The 20,399-nt window shown below is 36.8% G+C and overlaps 1 protein-coding gene across 1 annotated transcript in view; it reads left to right on the top strand.

Annotated features, from left to right (window-relative positions):
- Positions 1-20,399, top strand: part of DNAH11 (dynein axonemal heavy chain 11) — a 94,021-nt gene that overhangs the window by 66,990 nt on the left and 6,632 nt on the right. Inside the window, 13 exon segments of the mRNA XM_053933734.1 lie at positions 2,987-3,036; positions 3,038-3,154; positions 5,973-6,223; positions 7,512-7,601; positions 14,566-14,647; positions 14,649-14,764; positions 16,064-16,229; positions 16,737-16,877; positions 17,506-17,512; positions 17,515-17,700; positions 18,916-18,954; positions 18,957-18,984; positions 19,886-20,022. Coding sequence (XP_053789709.1) covers positions 2,987-3,036; positions 3,038-3,154; positions 5,973-6,223; positions 7,512-7,601; positions 14,566-14,647; positions 14,649-14,764; positions 16,064-16,229; positions 16,737-16,877; positions 17,506-17,512; positions 17,515-17,700; positions 18,916-18,954; positions 18,957-18,984; positions 19,886-20,022 — 1,410 coding nt within the window.

The raw sequence follows: 20,399 nt of genomic DNA on the forward strand, positions 1-20,399 counted from the left end.
ATGCAAGTCAACAACCTTAGCCCATGGTTAGGCTCCAGGTCTTGAAGATTTACACATAGTTAAAAGAAGTTTATCTCCAAAATTTGAGGTTTTATTAGTGATCTTATTGTGTAAGTTAACATGGAAAATATTGGAAAGGATTAATTGAGAATGTCAAGCCTTTTCCTCTGAGAATAAATTCTTTTTGACTAGAACAGGAGACAGTTAACTTCTGAAAAGCATCAAGACTGATGATTTTGTCTATATAGCATTGACCTGGAAGCTCAGCCATTCAGACTAATAAATCAGGCAATTTATATTTAATCATTAACTAACTCCCGAGCTGAACAGCTGTTCAAAATTAGAAATGGGTCACCCCGGCCAGGATGACATTACAGGCAATCTATAATGCATTAGAATAAAATTATAGTGATTTTTAACTGTCTGGAAATTTATTACACTGCATGTTCCAACTCTTAAACCCTTGTTAGCCAATGTCACTAGTGATTTATGGTGCTTGGCTGGTATGGTAAAATTACTGAAGATTTAAATAGACAATCATTCTGTGTTTAGCAAATCTTCAGATTTCAAAGCTATTTTGGAGAATGAGGTGGGTACTCTTTATTGTTTATGACTTACCCATCAGTGCCAACAAGAAGAGAGAATGGATAAATCAAAAAGCCCTCTTGTAAATTAATGGATTTATTGTCTTGTTGCCCTCAGTTAATGATTTAAAGAAAAATCCAATGACTTCTGTAGGCAAAAATGGATGTCTAAAACACTTCAAAGCAAAACTGCTATGTTGCAAAGATTGCTGTTAGAACCTTAATCAGGAGGTCCTTTACTTGTCACTCATTGGGCATCTCTTATAGATGAAACTGGGGTTTAGAAGGCCTTGACACACCAAATTCCTTTGTTTATACTGTGAAGCACATGCATGCTAGCTCTTTTAAGCAGCATACTTTGATTAAAGATATTTCTATTTTCTTAGTGGACCTTCTATATCCCTCTTTTATAACAAAAGGCTTTGAGACTTCTGTTATCATTGAATTCTGTGTCTGCCTTCCCAAGATTGAATGTTTAACCATTTCAGTAAATATTTCTGATTTTTCTGAAAAACATAAGTGGAAAATACTTCACGAATATAAAATTTAACAATTATTTTATTACTTTGGTTTTGTACACATAGAAAATTGTGTTTTAGATGAGAATGAGTTGTTATTTGAGATTGATTTTATAATCTGTACAGCTTTGAGAAATGAGCACATGTAAAAGTTTTCTTCTAAGCCCTGAAGCAGACGACACCAGGGCATTTAAAAAAACAAGCATTTAGTATCAAATTACATGAAGTATAGAGGATACTTTCCATTCAGATATTTTCATTGATTTAGATTACATCATATAAAGGACTGAAAAATATTATTTGATTACTATTATTGCTCTGAAAAACAAATGTCCATACAGGCAGAGTGTAAATGGTTGTCCTTATAAGTACTTCTGAGGTGCTTTCCTTCTTTCATGCTGGCCATTTCTCTGCTTCAGTCACTGGAGAATGATTTCCTGAGGTTTCCCTAATGCAAGTGAACAAACTATGAGACAAATTTATTTTATCTGCAGTATTTCAAACACTACAAACAAAGAAGAAAGGTTATGACAGTTAGTTCCTATTTTACATCAAGAATTTTATCCATTTGAAGATTACTCTAATGGGTGGCCAATTTTTACCTTCCTCTCCATGTTGAAGTTATTTGAGCATGCATTCATGCATAGGTTCGTTCCTTTGCTGGGAACTGTACACACAGAGCAATCAAAGCATAATGTGCCAAAACTGCTAGTTTGGGGTTTATGCCATGTCACAAATCCTGACTGAAAAAGAGAGGATCCATATCTTAAATGTCAATTTTCTTTAAACAAAGTGCTTTCATCTTTTGAAATTCTTTAGTAACCAGCTTAAATTTCAAATAGATGGTGGGTTGCCTTTATCACATAACTGGAATAAAATAACAGCTTTCCACATAGCTGTTTATAATAAATCATCAAGATCTGAGACCATCCCTGACAATTCACCCTAAATATCCCACGGTTAGCATGGTTAAAATGAACTCTGCAAAAGAAAAAGGGAAACCCTGGCTCTCTGTAGGAAAAAAAAAAGATATTAAGAAAATTATTCTAGAATTAAACTTTGACAGAATCACTGCTGCTGGAGGGAATCTGCTGATATATTCTAATCCATCCTCATTGATCAAACAGGATTGGTGAGACCAGATTGTCCAGGACCATAGAAATTCCACAACTTCTCTGGGCAGCCTGTGTGTTTGGCCACCCTCATCTTTTCTCCTGTCAAAATTCCATCATTGCAGCCTTAGCTGAGTAAGATGTCTGTAGTTAGTGGGTAAAAGAAGAAAAATAAATAAGAGCAAAAAACCCTGCAGTTCTTCACAGAATCATAGAACATTTTGGGTTTGAAAGGACCTTAAAGACCATTTAAGTTCTAAACCCCCTGCCATGGGCACGGATACCTACTCTGCTGCCTTTCTCCTCCCCTTGGAAAAAAAAAGTGCAAAAAAAAGTAGAAGTGACATCTTTATTGAGGTTAAAACAGCTTTTTTTTTCCTCTTTTTTGTCTTCTAATATTTTTGTTTCCTTACCTTTTCTGAATGTTGCTGGAAATGCCTGCCCTGGCAGCAGGACACCAGATGCTGCTAATATTGAAATGTGCCCACCGTGCTTTATCTGATCTAGACAAAAGCACCAATTACTGAAAAAATCAGTAGAGAGAATATTTGACAAATATTTGACTGTTTTCAGCCTCAAAGATTTCAAGTCACCACCTGAAATTCTGGATTGTTTCCAGCCTTTGCAGTTTTTGGAAGTGTATCTCTTGCTGATAGAGTACTTCTTCTGTTGTACTTTTGTGTGCTTCTGGTTAATAACACAGAGATTAAACATTCTGTCACTTCCAAGGTGCTCAGGAGATAACATTTTCTAATTTTGCTTTGCAATCCATAAACGTGTTGGAGTCAGTCCATTGAAAACTTCAAAGCACAGAAGAAAACTTTTGTGTGGTGACATCTTATTGACAGCAGCATTTGTGTCTTACTTTGGACCCTTCATAAAACAATATCACCAGGAACCAAAGGGACATTTCTGGATCCCTTCTCTAAAGGTACAAAAAGTAAAATTTGAAGTCCAGATCTGTATATACAAGTGCCTCATTGAAGGTATTTGTTTCCCAGGATATGTACATATGTACATATATATGTATGTATACATATGTACATCATAAGTGCTTAAGTCCTCAAATGAGGACTTATATATACATATATATATATATATATATATGTGTGTGTGTGTGTGTGTCCACACAGGTATACTTTCCTCAGATTACAGGTATCTTTTGAGGGAAATGAAAGAGAGAAGTTCTCTGGCAGAATATCCATTCCCTTTTCAGTTCTCAATGCCAAAGTCTGTTCTTTGTGACACCTTTGTAACAGCAAATGCTGTAAAAATGACAAAGTTGTACAGAGAGACCTATTCTGCTTAGTTTCTCAGCTCCAGGAAGAGCATGTAGTTATGATAGTCCCCATTTTTCTGCACATGAAGTAAATCATGATAGTATTCAGTAAATGCATAGTAGTTCAAATCCTTGCAGTTGTCTCTGCAAAGTTTTCTCCCTCCTTACTTTTGAAGCTTTGGACCGTTCTTTTCTTCCTTAGTGCAAATGCTCCTCACCCCTTCTTGCTTGTTTGCTATTTCTTATGTGCATCATAGCATGATTAATGTCACTTATTCTCAGAAATATGTGAATTGGGCAGCACTTACCTCATTTTCAATCACAGATCTATGACACAGCAGGTGAGCTCAGTTATGATGACCCTCTGGAAACAGTTATATCCAAATCTGAGTTTCCACGGTCAGCACTCAGAACTGTGGGAACATCTCTTTGTAGACATTTGTTTTATGCTAGAGTTTAATAGTTGCTGATTTGTCTAGAGCTTTGCTTTATCTGGAACCTCTCCCTGTCCTTCTCCACCAAAAAATTGCTTGCAGATAAAATCCTTTCTCAAAAACCTTCTACCTTGCAGCCTAGGTAGAAAAAAATTGCGCCATATATTTTCAATAATAGGACTCTGGAACTAAACGTCATTCTTAACTCTTTTAAGACTCTTCTGAAATGGATTGAACATTTTTATGAATAAAAATAAACCATACTGTGATGTTTTACTTTTGAAGATACTTTCACTGAACAGCATTGAGGCAAAATACCTTGTTTCACTTTTGATTCCAGTCTTCCTGCAAGTGAAGAAGAGTGGAAAATAAGAGACAAATACAAAAGTATGTTGAAAAGTTATGTTAAAATAGATGTTTATTAATAGTTCTCTAAAGAAGGAACAGCAAGTTCTATGTCATTAAGTATCAGCTTTGTACAGATACAGTGACAATAGATGTACCTATATATTCAGATATTTTTTTGTGTGAAAATTAATATTAGGAACCCTGATAATATTCCAGTGCTATTGTTTTTCACAAGGAAGTATTTCAGCTTGTAGAAATTATTCTATTGGTTGTCTTACAGTCCAGAGATAAAACAAATCATGTATTCAGTCTTTTGATATGTTTAGATGAATGTGTTACTCATGGGAGATAGATATATTGCATGCTTGCAGAAGGGAGTGTATACCTGCTGGGACCTCTTGTATTTTCAGCACATTCATCAAAAGTTAGGTTTATTTTGGGCTCAGAGATTGGAAGCAAGCGTTAGACAATTTAAGGTGGTATGTGTTCTGTAATACAATGGTAAATTCTATTACAGACACTGTGCCACAGAAACTGCCCTAGAGGTATGGTGCCACGCTTATTACTAATAATTGTGCAAATTTGGCTGAACTATGTAATTCTTTTCATTATAAATAACTGTCAGATATACATGGGGGTTGTTTTTTGTTTCAGTGTGCACTTTTAAAAGAAGCTTCAGTCTAAAAGCCAGCAATGAGGGCTAGACGTGTCCAGGGAAAAGGAAAATTTTGATGGAAGACTTTTTAAGATACTCCTGAATGGGGAGAGAAGATAGTTCAGGTTTAATACTGATGATGCAGTGCTTTCCTTTATTTATGGCTTTTGAATTCAATCCAAAAATCACCAATACAGAAGCCTGGAATAACACCAGGAAGGAATTGGTGGGGGGGTTGCCCTTTGCTTCCATAAGGCAAAAAAATAATTCCAGGCATCTGGTATAGCTTTTCTATTATGCTTCCTCCAGCCTCTCTTGTTCCAAACAACTTATTTATTCACTCTCTCTTATTCTGTTGTGCTGCATTAGGCATTTCTCTTCCCACCCATACCTGTTTGGTAAGTAATGATTTCAGGCATTCCATTTCGATTTTATTTCATCTCCTTGCAAGTGCCTGTGAGGGTTTGGCACCGAGCAGGCGTGGCTGTGAGATGGCTGCTCTGTGACAGCCCCTCCTTAGTGAAGGGGCACTCACACGAGAGCTTTGCTGCAGCTGCTGCCCCAGGGAGATCCGTGGCTGCCTCTGCCTCCGGAGATGGCCCCATTCTCTGGCTTTAGAGGGTACCTGAACTATATTAATAAGATGCCATGGGAATCCTGCTTTTTTTTTTTTTTTTTTTTTTTTTTTGTGGATAAATACTGATTTATGTTCCAGAAATAGGTGCTCAGAGCACACAGAAGCATTGAATTTGCAATATCAGAATACACTGACTTTTATAATATATGATGCATTTTTAACTTTATTGAACTATAAATATTTTTATGAAGTAAATGTCTTAAGAGAAAACACTTTTTAAAATCTGTTATAAATATGATAAACTGCTTCTCGTCACTTTCCTTTCATCTGAAACTCCACAGGGATCCTCCTTACTTTTCTGCCTTACTTTAATTTATATCCCCCCAGTTTCTTGTGCATTGCACTGAGTCATGTCTTGCTACTTGGTAGCCTTGCTGGATGATTATATTCCACTCTGATTCTAAGGCTCCTTTTCCTGTGACAGAAGGCCTGGACCCAATTGCCACATTGAGGGATGATGCTGTGGCATGGAGTAACAAGGGTGATAGGATGTCAACAGAAAATGCCACTGTTCTAACAAACTGTGAGTGCTGACCTCTGATGATAGATCCCCAGCAACAGGGAATTAAATGGGTCAAGAATAAATGTGGAGCTGACCTTAAAGTCATATGTCTAAGACAGAAAGGATATGTGCATACTGAAGAATTGGCTTTTGTGTTTACTACCTTCAAGTTCCCCTAATTTTCATAAGGGATTTATGTTGAAATGCACTTACCTAAAGAATTGAAATATTACAACAATTCTGCCCATTTATTCATAGCATCATTTTCCTTTTAAAAGGGTGCTTGAAAAGGTGCCCTTCTTATGCTGTTTTCAGGTGATGAGGAGGAAATGAAGTGGAGGTTGATGTGTACTTCTTGTGAGGGTCAAACCACTTTTTCAACAGGTAAGGTGCAAAGCCTCATGGTAAGACCTTACTTATACTCTACAATTTGGTCAGCAGACCACAGCATGTGCACCTCAGATGCATGTGCAGAATTCAAGGCAAAAGCCAAAATTGAAACATTTCCTAGTAAACAAACATATTTTTAATTCTTATAGTTATGACTGAACTATATGTTAGCTGATAGCACTGGCATGTAACTGATCTCTTCATGTATTTTCTGATCTTTATTTAGATTTAGGGAGAGAATGCTTCATTTCATATGGTGTTCAGATTTTTTCTACTAAATTCCAGATATAGCACATAATTACACAACACACTAAATGGTCATAGTAATGCCCGATTTTTATAATAGGTCTTAATCATCTAGCATGTCTATACTTTTGAATCAGCTCTTTACCCTGATTTGTCCTGGTTTATTTTTCATTCTTTTTCCAACCCTCACAAATAATCATGATTTTTCATTCACACTCACCCTGCTCTGTGAAGATATATTGTCTGATTACTTCTCTTTCCATTATTATTTACTCCTTCTTCCAAGTCCATTGAAACAGATTTCTGCCAAGTCATTCAGATTCTAATTGTTCTTGAAGTCCTTCAAGGAGGTGTTTATAATTTAAATGAAGATATACCAAAAGCTGTAACACAAGAATATATATAGATAGATATAGATACAAATATAAATATAGATAGATACAGCTATAGATATATGCTCCCCCATCATTTCTATGTCAATTCCAGTGTCTTCCATGTGGGGCTGTACCCTCATATTTGCTTATAAGAAAAGCCACAGCAATATCTGTTTGTTTTTTGGTTTTTTTTTAATATGAGGAATAGCAAGAGCATAGGTGGAAAGATGTTGAACTCAAAACTATCAAATTCTTAAACACTGGGTAATTCTTTGAGAAAAGTTTTCCATGGTTTAACCTTGTGCTTTTACAAAAACGTCGCTATTTATATTATTTAAAGGAATAATCTTTCCATAACCAGTATTTATGTGAATTTATGTGAATTATGGGAATTATATTTTTCAGGTAAAGTTTTCTCAAGACCATTGTAAGAGCTTTAGCTTTTGATGAGACTGTAATAATTGAAAACATGTGTGACTCTATTGATCCCATGCTTGGAAGACATACAGTTAAAAAGGGAAGGTGCATATGCTTGAGTAATCAGAATTTTTCCATGACAACTGGATCTATATTGCTTTGATTGCCACATTTTGCTCAGTGCTTCAACTCCTCATGTAGCAAATGATTTCTTTTAAAATGCAATAGCTAAAATCTGTAGATGAGTGGATATTAAAATGTTAATATCTGCATCTGATTAGATAGCAAAATTACATTTTCAGTTTCCAAATTGGACTCAAAATACTATATAGATGTGTGTTTCTCAAACTTGAGTGGAATTCTTTATTTTATTACTTAAAAAAAAAAAAGGAGTAAAACAAGGAGTAGCATATATTATAATTTGGCTCCAAATAAAGGAAAGTATTTCCTTTCTATGGAAAGCAAGGGGGAGGGCGTTGGAAATGACAGGCTAGATTTGGATTTAACAATAAAGAGTTTTCCAGCTGCAATATCAGCTTAAGGAAACGGTGCCTTCACTATGCCATAATTGGTTTTTCGACCACCTCATGAAATAATGAAGCAGTTTAAAAAGGAAAAAAAAAATGCAAAAACAAACAAAAACCCTGGAAAGTAAGACAGACGAGGAAAAACTGATATGGTAGGACACAGGGCAGAAATAAGCAAGCCAGAGGTGGGGACTGTTTGTGTTGTTATTGCTGCCAGCCTCCCATGCATCAAAGCAATGCTGCTGATGCTGGTCACGAATTCATCGTGGCAGATGTCACAGAGGTGTTCATGCCTGCTCAGTTTTCCCCCTAAACCTGGTCTGCTGGCACCAAAACTCACACACCCCATTTTTCAATACTCAGATTCAGAGCCTGTTCTCCCCAGGAAAGGTCTGCAGCTGGGCATTCCAGCAGGAGACTCAAACTGGGTGCCCCAAGGCTGAGTTAATGAGTTTCCTCTGTTCTAATGCAGCAGCAGCAGGAGTGGTAGATGGTACAAGGGAACATAACCTTATGTTCTGACCTTTTTGGGGTGATGTCTTTGAATCTCATCTTTCATTCCCATGCCCCCTTTCTCCTCTATATTTTGAAAAATTGTCAAACTTAAAAAATACCATTAAAAATATTCCTTAAGATCTTATTTAGATACCTTTTAGATACACATTATCAGGGTGTTAATAGGGAAAATAAAGAAGTTTATACTAGTTGCAAGAGAATTTCAGTCTGTAATGTTTTCCACAACTTTTCACAAAAACTTCAGATGAAATTGTTGAGTCTTCAATGCAAATGTCAGCCTAAAGAATAATGTTGATTTGTAGTTACTTGAAAGTAAACTTATTAAACCTCATTAAATATTTCATCTGATGAATTGAAATGCCATGTTGAATGCTCAAATGTGAATTTAAGTCTGAAAGTGTTCCTCTCTTCTATTCTTGTTTGCAAGCAACACATCAACAAGCTAGATTTTTCATGTTGGGGAATGTGATGTTTATTCTGATATAAAGCCTGGGGCATTTCTGGAGGGATCTCAAATGTTAGTCAACGAGTGGTTAGAGTACTTCATGTTGTTGAAAGTGAAATATGAAAAAAATTATAAATAAAGGAGTTATCTTATTTTGCACAGATTACCCAAGATTTTTCACCCTTCTTCCCACCCTATATTTCAGGCATTGGTGCCTGCACAGTAAATCTAAAAGCAGTAAAAAATAGCTCAAATCTCCTTGTATACATGGAGCTCCTGAAAGATGCACTCTTGCCCTACACTGTGAGACCTTGAAATGATCCCCCTTTGTTGCATTTTTCTATTGCCGTATTTGAAGTACTTCAGAGTAAGAGCATACAGCTTGCTTTTCAGAATCCATAGTGAAGAAACTTTACTTAAAATTAGTATTATACTGGTCTAAAAGAGAGATCAGAATTTCACAAGGTAACAGACTTTTTAAGGAATGGGAGGATGTGAAGGGATGTGAAACAGAAAGAAGTTGGATTGAAAAGGACAATGATCACAGCAATATAGCTTTGCATTTATTTAGCAAAGGCTTCCACATAGCACAATGAAGCTGTGTATGTGGACACAAAAGCAAATATTTGAAGCTATTCAAAAATAGGTTCTTCTGCCCAATATTTACATGACCTGGCATTCTGTGTCTAATTGAAGATGTACAAGTCACCTTTGAGGGACACATGTGCCTGTGTGTATATAATTATAGATATATATATACACATGTATATACACACCACAATATATATGTACCCACATATACCCCATTTATTTCCAAATAAGCAGAGTTTGCATCGTTCTTGATTAATTTCTGTTATTTTTTTTATTTTAGTAGTTCTGTCAGGTACTTTGAATTTTTTTCTTCCTAATAAAGAAAGACTAGAAAGATATTTGTGATAGATATGGTGCAGTCCAGCAGTTGAAGTTCATTAATAATTGGAATGTTGCAGAGTATGAAGTAATGAATACTAATTACGCCTTTCATGTCTGACAGCACCCCATGGACCAATACATCAGCCCAGACTTTAATTTGGTTCTAGTAATGGTTTCATCAATAGTACATTAATTCTGTGTTTGAAAAGATGTACAGTTGAACCTGACCCACACAGTAGATACCACTGTCATAAAATGGCCACATACTGACAACAACTGGATAATTACAAATAATTAAATCCACTGAGCTTCAGACAATCCTAATTTTAAGTAAAATATATCTTATCATATCAATCGACAGAAAGCATAGCAAGGGAGATTTATCAACTTGTACTCCTTGCAAAGCAAATTTACTAGCCTGTTTATTAGAGAACTTGCTGATCTGTGAACCACATCATAGAAGTACCTCTCCCCTTCCTTTTTTGCAAGATGGTTCTTATGTTGCACTCCTGGATATTCTGCAACACCAGCTCTTGGTTTCTGAATGAAGCCTACAAAAGAAATTCTCAGCCTTGGAGAACTTCAAATGAATAAATTTATATTTTCCTCAAAATCAGCCACAACAGGGTGAACTAAAGGTACTTGTTATCTCTGAAAAGCAGACTGCTTAAGTGCCTTAGTACATATTTAGAAGCCTAACAAATTTTGGGTGTTCAAATTTGGATACATTTTTAATTTTGGAACAGCAAAATTGCTCAGTTGTTTCTAGTGCACTTTAGACTGTGGTCATATGTTCAAAATGGCTTTAAAATGTTCAGATTATTGTAAAAATATTTCAAGATATTTGCCTTGAGAAGGAGGAGAAAATTTTAAAAATTAATAATTTTAAGAAACTATCAATTGTAGTACATAGCTTTATGTAAGCAAAAAATTATTCAAGATGCAAATACTTAGATTTTTTTGGAGCAGATAAACCAAGGCATAAAAGTAAACAGGTACCAACTCTATATGGTGTTGGGTTTTGGCTTTCACCTGCTATAAAAGAAATTGTGCCATTTAATAGGTTTGGTATGGATGGTCCTTAATATTTGAATTTTTAAGCTGTGTGTGTCCTATCCTGTTTTCCCAGCACCTCTCTGTTGGAAATCACTGACTAGGAGCATTAACTATAAGAGATCAATGTTATTTTGGCTCATAGGAGAGAAGATAGAGGAATAAATTCATTGTTCATATGGCTCCTATTTGCATTTGCATGAGGTGTTGCACTCGCTGAACTCCTTTGCACAGTCACAAAGAGGTAGTCATGTCTCTTCAGCTGCAAGATTAGGTTATTAAGAGGTTTTTTAAAATGTCTTGAAATTTGATTTATGTGCAAATGTAGCTTGTATGAACAAGTTTCCATTCTTATGAGGCATGACTATTATTCATGAAACAGCAAGAAAATGTGCTCAGTTTCTCCACAGGGAGAAGCTTTCCTTGCCTTGAACATCTTGTCAGCTGTGCAGCTTCAAGGCAGTGCTTTTCCCAGTGAACTAGTTTGACCAACTTACACAGTTTGCCTACTGAGATTGCCTAGTAACAGCTCCATTCTGCACGTGTTTTCACCTGATTTATTCTGCTTCATTCTCTACATTACTTGTTGAGGTTTGCAAGTCAGTTCCAGAAGCTTTTAATTTTAAGCAGCAGGAACTGAATGAAAGCTCCTTTGGAAAATGTGTTTACCCCTCTTTCTTCCCACTGAAAATATTGTTTCCCTGTACTTTTCTGTCTAAAATTTATCACTTATTTCATTCTCGCTGAGCTGATCCAAAACATCTCGCTACAGGAAGCTATCCTACCATTCTACCATTTAGAGCTATGGTCTGTTTTGGAGAACATCTGCCCTGAAAGATATGCTTTAATTTTGTGTTGCATGAAAGTATCCTATAAGAAAAGATGTTGCATAAACTCCAGAGCCATTTCATGATATGAAGTCTTGTTCCTATATTCAAAATTTCTCACCTTCATGAGTTCCTGTCTTTGAAAGACCAAGGCATTGTTACCTTAGGCAGAAAATACACAAGGGAATAACAGGTCTTTGTGTCAATCAATCAAGTTTGACAGATCAGACATGATGTTACACATGTCTCAGTCTTCTCATAGCTGAGTGCTTATGTTACCTCCTGGAATTTATTTGGTTTTATATTTGCTTTGGCTAAATATAATTTGTACTCAAGGCATATACAGTTTTTTTTAAAGCTTTTAAAATCCTTTTTGAATCCCTTAATCTACTTTATTTCAAAATCTATGAGAATTTCAACAGGAAAAAAAAAACTAGTGGGGAACAATCTCTTTTTAATTTACTTTGTTTATTCTTAAATACCAGGGAGCTGGGACTCACATGAAAGGTGCTATGTCTATTCCTGGGTAGAGTGGTGCTTCAGTTCCACACGTTCTATCTGCATCAGCTGAGGGAATAGGACATTAGGAAGAAAATATTGCCAAAAGTAGAACCTGTCTTTAGAAATTTCTTTGGTGACTATTTTTTTATATTCCTTCTATCCTGGACTTCCATTATTCATGCCTATTTTGCTGCATTTCTTCATAATCCAGAATTAACCTCTAAAAAGATATATTTTACTGAAAAAAAATTAAGTCATCCTACTGGGTTCCCCACCTCTCTGTTTATCGTTGTTGCTTATACTCTTGAACAGTGCAAGAGCAATAACAAAACATTTCTTTTTCCCAAATCTGTAATTAACAGAAAACCTACAACAGCTGCAGTAATAAAACCCACCAAGTCATTATTTAGGCTTTGCCTTTCATAGGTGATAATCACAGAAATTGGTTATTTATTGCTTCTGTGAATTGAGAACTCCTAAAGGAAATATTTTAATCCAGAACTCTAAAACTTGTTATATTGCCTCATAGATGTTCTGAAACATAGCATGACTGCCTTAGCAAAGGTTTTTCTTCTGACAAAGCTAACTGAAGAACGTCTCTTTTGTCAAATCTCTTGCTTCATCAGTGTGTGTGAGTCTTGAAAGCAAAGCAAAATTGTGTTCTCCATGTCAAGCTCTACAGTTTTGTTCCCTCCAGCTGCAGTCAGTTTTGAAGGCTGTGGAGAGACCATGTGGCAGAACTGGACAGTGAATTCATGTCCACCTGAGAGAGGCTGTATAATCTGAAGGACATGACCATATAGCTAAATTATTGCAGTATTATACAAGCATAAGCCTGGAAAACCCATCTCCAGTAGTTTGCATGGCAGTAGTATACAATATAAGTCTGATGTTGAGTTCTGTAGAAAGAATCATGGGTTTCCCAGCACTAGACATAGTAGGTTTCCTTAAGGAATTCACTTAAAGAATATCATAAGCAGCTCTCTTTTCTTCCTCCTCCCTGGTGAAATGCAGAAGGGTCTCAGCGCACCATTTTGTTTAGCCAATGTCTTACAGCTAAGGGCATGTCAGAAGCAGGCAAGGGTCTTAAGAGCTAAGACCTGTGTTCCTGGCTAGGGCAATGCCCCATGATAGCCTAGAAAGACAGCAATGTTAACATTTCTACAGAAAGTAGTCGTTTTATCCATGTTCTGATGTGACTTTCATAAATTGCATTTTAAGTGTTTAGTATCTATGCTAATGCAATCACTTTGAAAATTCAGTTAACAAATGACAATTTGAATTTCACAAAGAGTTCAGGTTATAAATGCTCCATGTTATAAATGTTCTATTAGCCCTTTTTTAAACAGAGTTTTATTACTAATATTTGAATCGCCTTTCTTGACAGAGAATATTCAAAAAATCATTGCTGTACAGAAAATACTGGTTTTGGGCTCATGTGTGGCAAGTGAATCCTGAAAATTGACACACTGTTCACTGGGCAAGTCAATGACAAAAAGTTGTGTCACTGGGTCACACCAGACCAGACACATGGCACCCACTGTAGTCTATAAGTAATCTTTCAACTTTTTTTGGTGCTATGCCACAGAAGTAGGAAGGTGAACTTCATATTGCCTCCCTGCTGGACCTCAAAATGGCACAGAGTGGCTGTATAGGACAGGCTTCCCTCACTGAAGATAAGAGATCAGGAAATGACAGCTCTTCAGTAAGGGATTTCAGTAAATAAAAGATGAACCTAGGATAACTCATTCTTTCATCCAACAAATCATTAATTTGGAATGAAACATTTAGTAAATTAAATTTAAAAACATTATTTTTGTTGTTTCAGTTGCCAGCCATTCCCTCTCCTCTAGTATATCCATTTGTTATAAATACATGTACCTGCTTAGTTTTTTAGGCTATATATTTCAGGAAATTATAGTAAAAACTAACAACTATCTCACTGGCATTTGTTTGAAAAGTCTCCTAAGTTTCTGGTAAGTTATGATGATAGACATTTATCCCTAAGCCAGAGACTCTTCAGTACAGCAGTGAATAATCTCCCTGTGTCTGCTGTATTATACAAATTAAACTACAACAATTAAGAAATATTCTGTGTATTCTTCTTACACTTTAGGTGTGCTCAATCAGCCTCATTTTGTTTCTTAAGTTGCAGGCACCTAAACTTTGGCTTGCATGCATTTGCTATGCTACTAAGATCATGCAGTACCCATTGTTTGCAATCTAAGATACCTATCAGGTTTTAATTTAGTGAGATCCCCATTGTTGTGCATTTTATTCCTTCCCAGATGCACCACGATTGAAGACAAAAAATGTGAATTCAAAAAGAATTTTCATCTCATCTTTCATACTAAACCAGCTAACCCTTACCTACAAGCCAGAACTGCAGGCTCAGACTACCTTCATTAGTTTCACTGTCAGCAGGGGCAGGCTGGAAGACCAGCTGTTGGCTGAGGTTGTTAATGCAAGACTCACAAAAAATGTAAGGTAAGGACTGTATTTTGATTTGTCTGATGCCTGCTCTGAAATTTTAAGTCTAGACTTAATATGCCTGTTTGAGTCCACTGCACTGTAATTGTTAGTAGCCCATATTAGAAAGATTTTAAGAGTCTGGAAAGTGTAGAAAGTTCTTTTACTGATTCGTTCAAATCTATGCTCCCAAAGGGCTTGTCTTGACCTAAAGCTCTGCTAGAAATTGAATTTATTGTGATATTATTCCCACACTTCTCTCTACCGCTTGCTTTGCTCTGTGCATTGCATTTAATTTACAGAGCAGGATTAAAGCCCCCTGCAGTGTTTTGTGCTTCAGCAATCCTGAGCCAATAAGTGTAAATAAAATTCCATGCCAGTCTGTACAAGCATATAATGGCACTGTTAGGAGCTAGGGCATTTGGTTAATAAATCACAACTGATTCCTGCAAGGATGCAGTTCAGTGGCTGCTGCAGTCATACCAATATATAGTATGGGGAGAAATGCTTTTATAAGTGGTTATAGGAAGGACTTTGTGCAGACTGTAATCTGTGAGATAAAACATGAAAATACTTAGGCGTGTGAAATGAATAACAAGAATACCTCTTGTTTCTCTAGTGTGTCTTTCCAGTTATCTCATGTAATTAACTAACTTCATCCACAAAGATTTGTTCCACCTGTTTGAGGTGGAGCTTCATACAAGGGCAAACTGGGTCAGGGAGTTTAATTAGCCCTTGAAGAATGAAAGCCATATACGTGGGAATGAGATCTGAAAACAGCTGTCCATTTACTCTGCACATTGTTCCACCTGGGACTGCATGCTTACAAGGTCTGTATCATCCAGGGTTTTGGTGTGAGTCAGAGTCTGACTGAGAGCTCCCCATAAGACTAGTCAAGCTCTTGCACTGTCAGAAGGTCAGTCCAGCAGAACAGACTATGACAATGTTTTCCCACCCTGTTTGCTGCCAAAGTGAGGTTCTTCAGCCTTGTGCTATTCTCTGGTTTTCTCAGCTGCCACAAAGATTACAAGTTGCCATCCCTGACAAGACCACAGTCCTTTTGTGTAGTCTCAGGAGGAAGGGCACTAGGAGAGAGATAAAGTTCTAGTCCATGACGACCTAAACCTTCTCACTTTGGGTGTCCAGAACCTCAGATCTAGTATACTGGGACAGAAAATAAACTGGCCGTCCAGAAATTAAATCAAATCAACAGATTTAATTTAATTTAATTAAGCAGAAAATATAGCTCACAACTGCTATAAAACATTATTTCTTGCTGTGGTTGTTTAAACACAGTGTTTTTGTTCCCTCTGCTAGTCAGTCCTCACCAAGAAGCCAGAGCAGTTTCATGACTGAGTTCAGGCAGCTGGAGGATGACAGGCTGCTCAGCCTGTCAGCTGCCCAGGGCAGTCTCCTAGACCACAGTGAACTTGTAAAGAAAATCAAATCAGCAAAGTCAACGGCAGCAGAAATACAACGCAAGGCAGTAACAATAGAATTGTTTCTAACCACTTCAAGTCACCTGTAAAATGTCTATTCTTATTATTCTATTATTATTATTTTAAGTGTAACATTTCTATGAGCTAGAATAGGAATAGTCAAATTACTGCCTTTCCAGAAAGGGCTGTCCTCCCCATATTCACATTTTCATATCTATAATATGTAGTTGTCACATGTTTGATTTTTTTTAGGTGTTTGAATTAGTACTCATAAAATTAATAAATACCAACATGAAATTTGGACAAATATATTAATATATGATTGTCATGTTTTCCCAGGTAAACAGGCAATTCTGCAGAGGACAGTTATTCCCTAATGGTTGTCTAAGATAAGAAACTTACTTACTTCAAATATTTGCTACTGCCTGAAACCAAGTCGGTTTTTCTAAAGTATATCCATATTCTTTTCTGTATGGATGGGAATATTTTGGTAATTGTGCGAGATAATCATGGCACATTAAAAAATAAACAGGACAACTGTCATCATTCAGGTAGCTGAAGCCAAAGAAAATGAAGCTCAGGATGACTCGACAAGAGAGCATTACAGACTGACAGCTGGAAGAGCATCCCTTCCTTACTCTGGGAGCATCAGCCTGGGCAGTGTCAACCCCATCTACCAGCTTTCACCAAAGGTAAAAATGTCTCTTGCCGACTTTTTTTTCCAAAGTGCAAGAAACAGAATTCTGCCTCCAGCAGTGATGCCTGATACATCAGTTATTGCTTGTACCAGATGTTGTACCATTGGCAGGGCTGCGTGTGAGAGGAAAGCGAACACGATGTGATCTCCTGCTGGTCTGTACCACAGTACATCCCCACGAGTCTCTTTTTTGGCTGCCTCCATTCTGACAGTGCTTTCTGACTGTGCTTGCAAAAGTTTATCTTCCTTCTGTTAAGCCATCCCACAGGGCCAAGAAGGAAGACTTTGGAGGAATTCTGTGTAAACAATTCCCCGTCATAAACCTACCAAATGATCTAATGCAGTGAGTAAGGGAGATCACCCACCCTAAAATTGCCAGCTTGTTCAAGTGAGAGAGTCTCCATGCTGAGTTAAATAAGGAAGCAGAAGAGTATTGCTGTTTGCAGCCCTCACCCCTGGTTTGCTGAAAATTTCCTTTAAAAGCCTCTTTTCAGCCTCTTGCATTTTTCACTGCTTGGGTCAGCTCTTTATGGGAGCCTGCAGTAGGAAACCAATTATCTTATGAGTAGTAAAGCAAAAAAAGCAAAATTCAAATAAATAAAAATAATTGTACTAACTCTAAGGCCTTCAATGCATCTTCCACAAAGCAATTAAACAGGCTGAACAATCAGGAGATATTCAGTGTTGCATCTCTAACCTAAAAGAAGCTGTCACATATTCGACCTTTCTTTTCAAAAGCCAAGGATTGATTTTTGAAAATTATAAGCTCATTTTCCTGGCCCAAATGGCTTTTCAGGTGAGGAAAAATTTTCATATGGGTGATGATGACATTTTCTGGATTTACTGTTTCTCCTCTGGAAGCTCATGCCTGTGCCCAAACCCTGTGGTTGTGTAGTTTCTCACACAGGGTGACTGCTACTTCAGTATCAACAATAACTGCAGAAATTCCAGAGATGCTATCATGTAATTCTTTTCATTTAAAATGCTGCAATGTCTTCATAAAGCTAGGTTCAGGATAAAAAGCATGACTTAACTGCTTGCACTTGGATAATTAGGGTTGAAATTGATCTGCTATATAAGTAAGAAGTAAATAATACATTTCCAGATAACATTCAGGCTGTTACTTTTCCTTTTAATTTTAGCAACTGTATGCCTTAGAAAAAGTCAGGGCTCAGGTGTACAGGAAGTCAGAGGTGTCTCTGAAGCAACTCTGATGACCTTTCTCAATTTTGTGTGCTGTCATGGCTCTTCTAAGTATTAAAGAGGTAGGACAACTTGAATTGGATTTCCTTTTTCAGTTCAGAGTTGAACACAAAGGAATCCTGTTGACATTTTAACTACACAGCCATGGAGTATCATTAGAGTAGTTTGGGAAAATTGCTTTTCAGTTCTATATCTTTTTTGTTATTATTTCTGGACATGTGCCTCACCTAGACACTTTCAGATAAAGTCATGCATTCTACCATAATTCTTTTAGTAGAAATTGTGATATTTTCAAAGTGGAGTTTTCTTCACTATTTGAGTGCCTTTTTTCCTTAAACATCACATACTGTATCTTGTGAGGAAATTCTGTTTTACCATAATTTGTCCACTCCCTTAAAAGTAGAATTTTAACTCCCTGCCACTCCTTACTTTAGTAAATGTCCCATAGAGGGTTTCCACTTTGTCATATCTAGATGTTTAACAGTAAGCGGATTATGGCAATACCAACCAAAGTAAACTCTTACCAATAATACTGTTTTTATGTATGCATGCTTGTGTGTATATATTTATTTTTATTTATGTAATTGTGTATTGTTTATGCAATTTAGTATTTTAAGGCAAGTCCTGAGTCCCTGGGTTGCACTAGGGATTTTTACATACCTCCAAACTTTATCAGTGTCATCCTCTTTCAGTCATCATGCAAAAGGTACAGCATCTGTATTTGGCCTGCTTCCAGGCTATGGCAGTGACAGATGCATCCAGAGGGGTAGATAAAGTTATTTAAAGATCTACCAAGAAATGGTAGAAGTGTGTGGACTCAACATATCCAGAAAAGGAGAAAAAAAGCTCTTTTCAGAAACTAGTAATACTGTCCAGGACAGAATATCGTATGCTCTGAGGTAGGAAATCTGAGGGTTCATTTTTCGGGGCAAGTGTGTGTGAGGGTAGTGCCTTGCATGACAAATTCAGATTTTAAGAAGCAAGCAAATAACTTCTAGAACTGGGTGGTCAACTAGAATTTGAGATCAATTACTGTGGTCCTTCACAGCCTGTTCTCCTGATGAGAAGTTTATGAAAAGGTAGTGTGGTAAAGCATGAGTCACATGAGCATATCTGGAGAGCTGTGATTGTGCTTTTTTTTGGATTGAATATAGGTACCTGAGGAGAACAGTCATTGATAAATAGACATACAGTAAGCTATCCTCTTAATAACTACAAATGTATTTTTCAGTGTTAGCTCTCATTATGGTATTAGAGCTGGTAGGTAACCCCACAGGATGAAAATTTTTCAGGTCTCCCTTTTGAAAGTTCTATGATACCAAGAAAGATTCTGTATGTCTTCAGCTGTGAATACTGACACATTTGTTTTCCAGCTGTACTGTTTTTGTCTTTCGGTCCCAAGTGATGGTCCTATAGACCTGTTGCTCCACATCCCACAGTCACCATTTTGATTTGACTTCTGAGAATACAAGCTTGGTCCTAGGTATTTATTTTGCCCAACTGCCCCATATTTATGTAACTACTATTTTATTTTTACTATTACCTGCATGTAATGAGGTCTTTTTTATTCAGAAGTTGCTATTTTCTGTCATATGCTCACTATCCTGCAGGGAAATGGGAAAGATCATCTTCTCTCTTGCTTCCCCACCTGCTTTCCTTCTTGCCTTCAGTTCACTCTTCTGATGATTTCTCTGATGAAATGACCATCAGTGTCAGATACTCAAGTCTGAGAATGGTGCAGACCTGAAGTAGTTATCAAGGAACATCTTCTGTGTTTAGCAGATGTTTTGTCATGTATAGAAATTGTGTGGAGAAAAATCTTGGCTCGAGGTACTTGAAAAACACAACGATGGATTTAGCAAAATGCTAAGAAGAGAGCAGTCCAGCCACTCCTGTGTTTTTCATCCTGTCTTCAGGACTAGACCCACTTGAAGATCATAAGATCATACATAAGCCTCTTACTTGCTTCTGGTTCAAGGACCACTTAACTGTCTCCCATTAAAGAAAGAACAATTGAGCTTGAAAGTGAAATGGGGCATGTGAGGCTAGAAATGTGGATAAACTGATGCATGGTTATATGCTTGTGTGTATGTGCTCCTAGAATTGTATGTGTAGTTATATTTTCTTCACTGAACAGAACAAAGCCTTCTGGGTTCATCTGTCACTGGGATGGAATATGCATTACTGTGGGGAAATTGGGCACAGTTTATTTTTGGCAGAAGATTCAAGTTCCAAAATTTCTTCCACCCCCACCATATTCATGGCAATGGGGTGGATGAAAAGTATAAGGCCATAAGCACTACAGTATGAAGAA

This window comes from Vidua chalybeata, chromosome 1 (genome assembly GCF_026979565.1).
Source record: "Vidua chalybeata isolate OUT-0048 chromosome 1, bVidCha1 merged haplotype, whole genome shotgun sequence".
Lineage (NCBI taxonomy): Eukaryota > Metazoa > Chordata > Aves > Passeriformes > Viduidae > Vidua > Vidua chalybeata.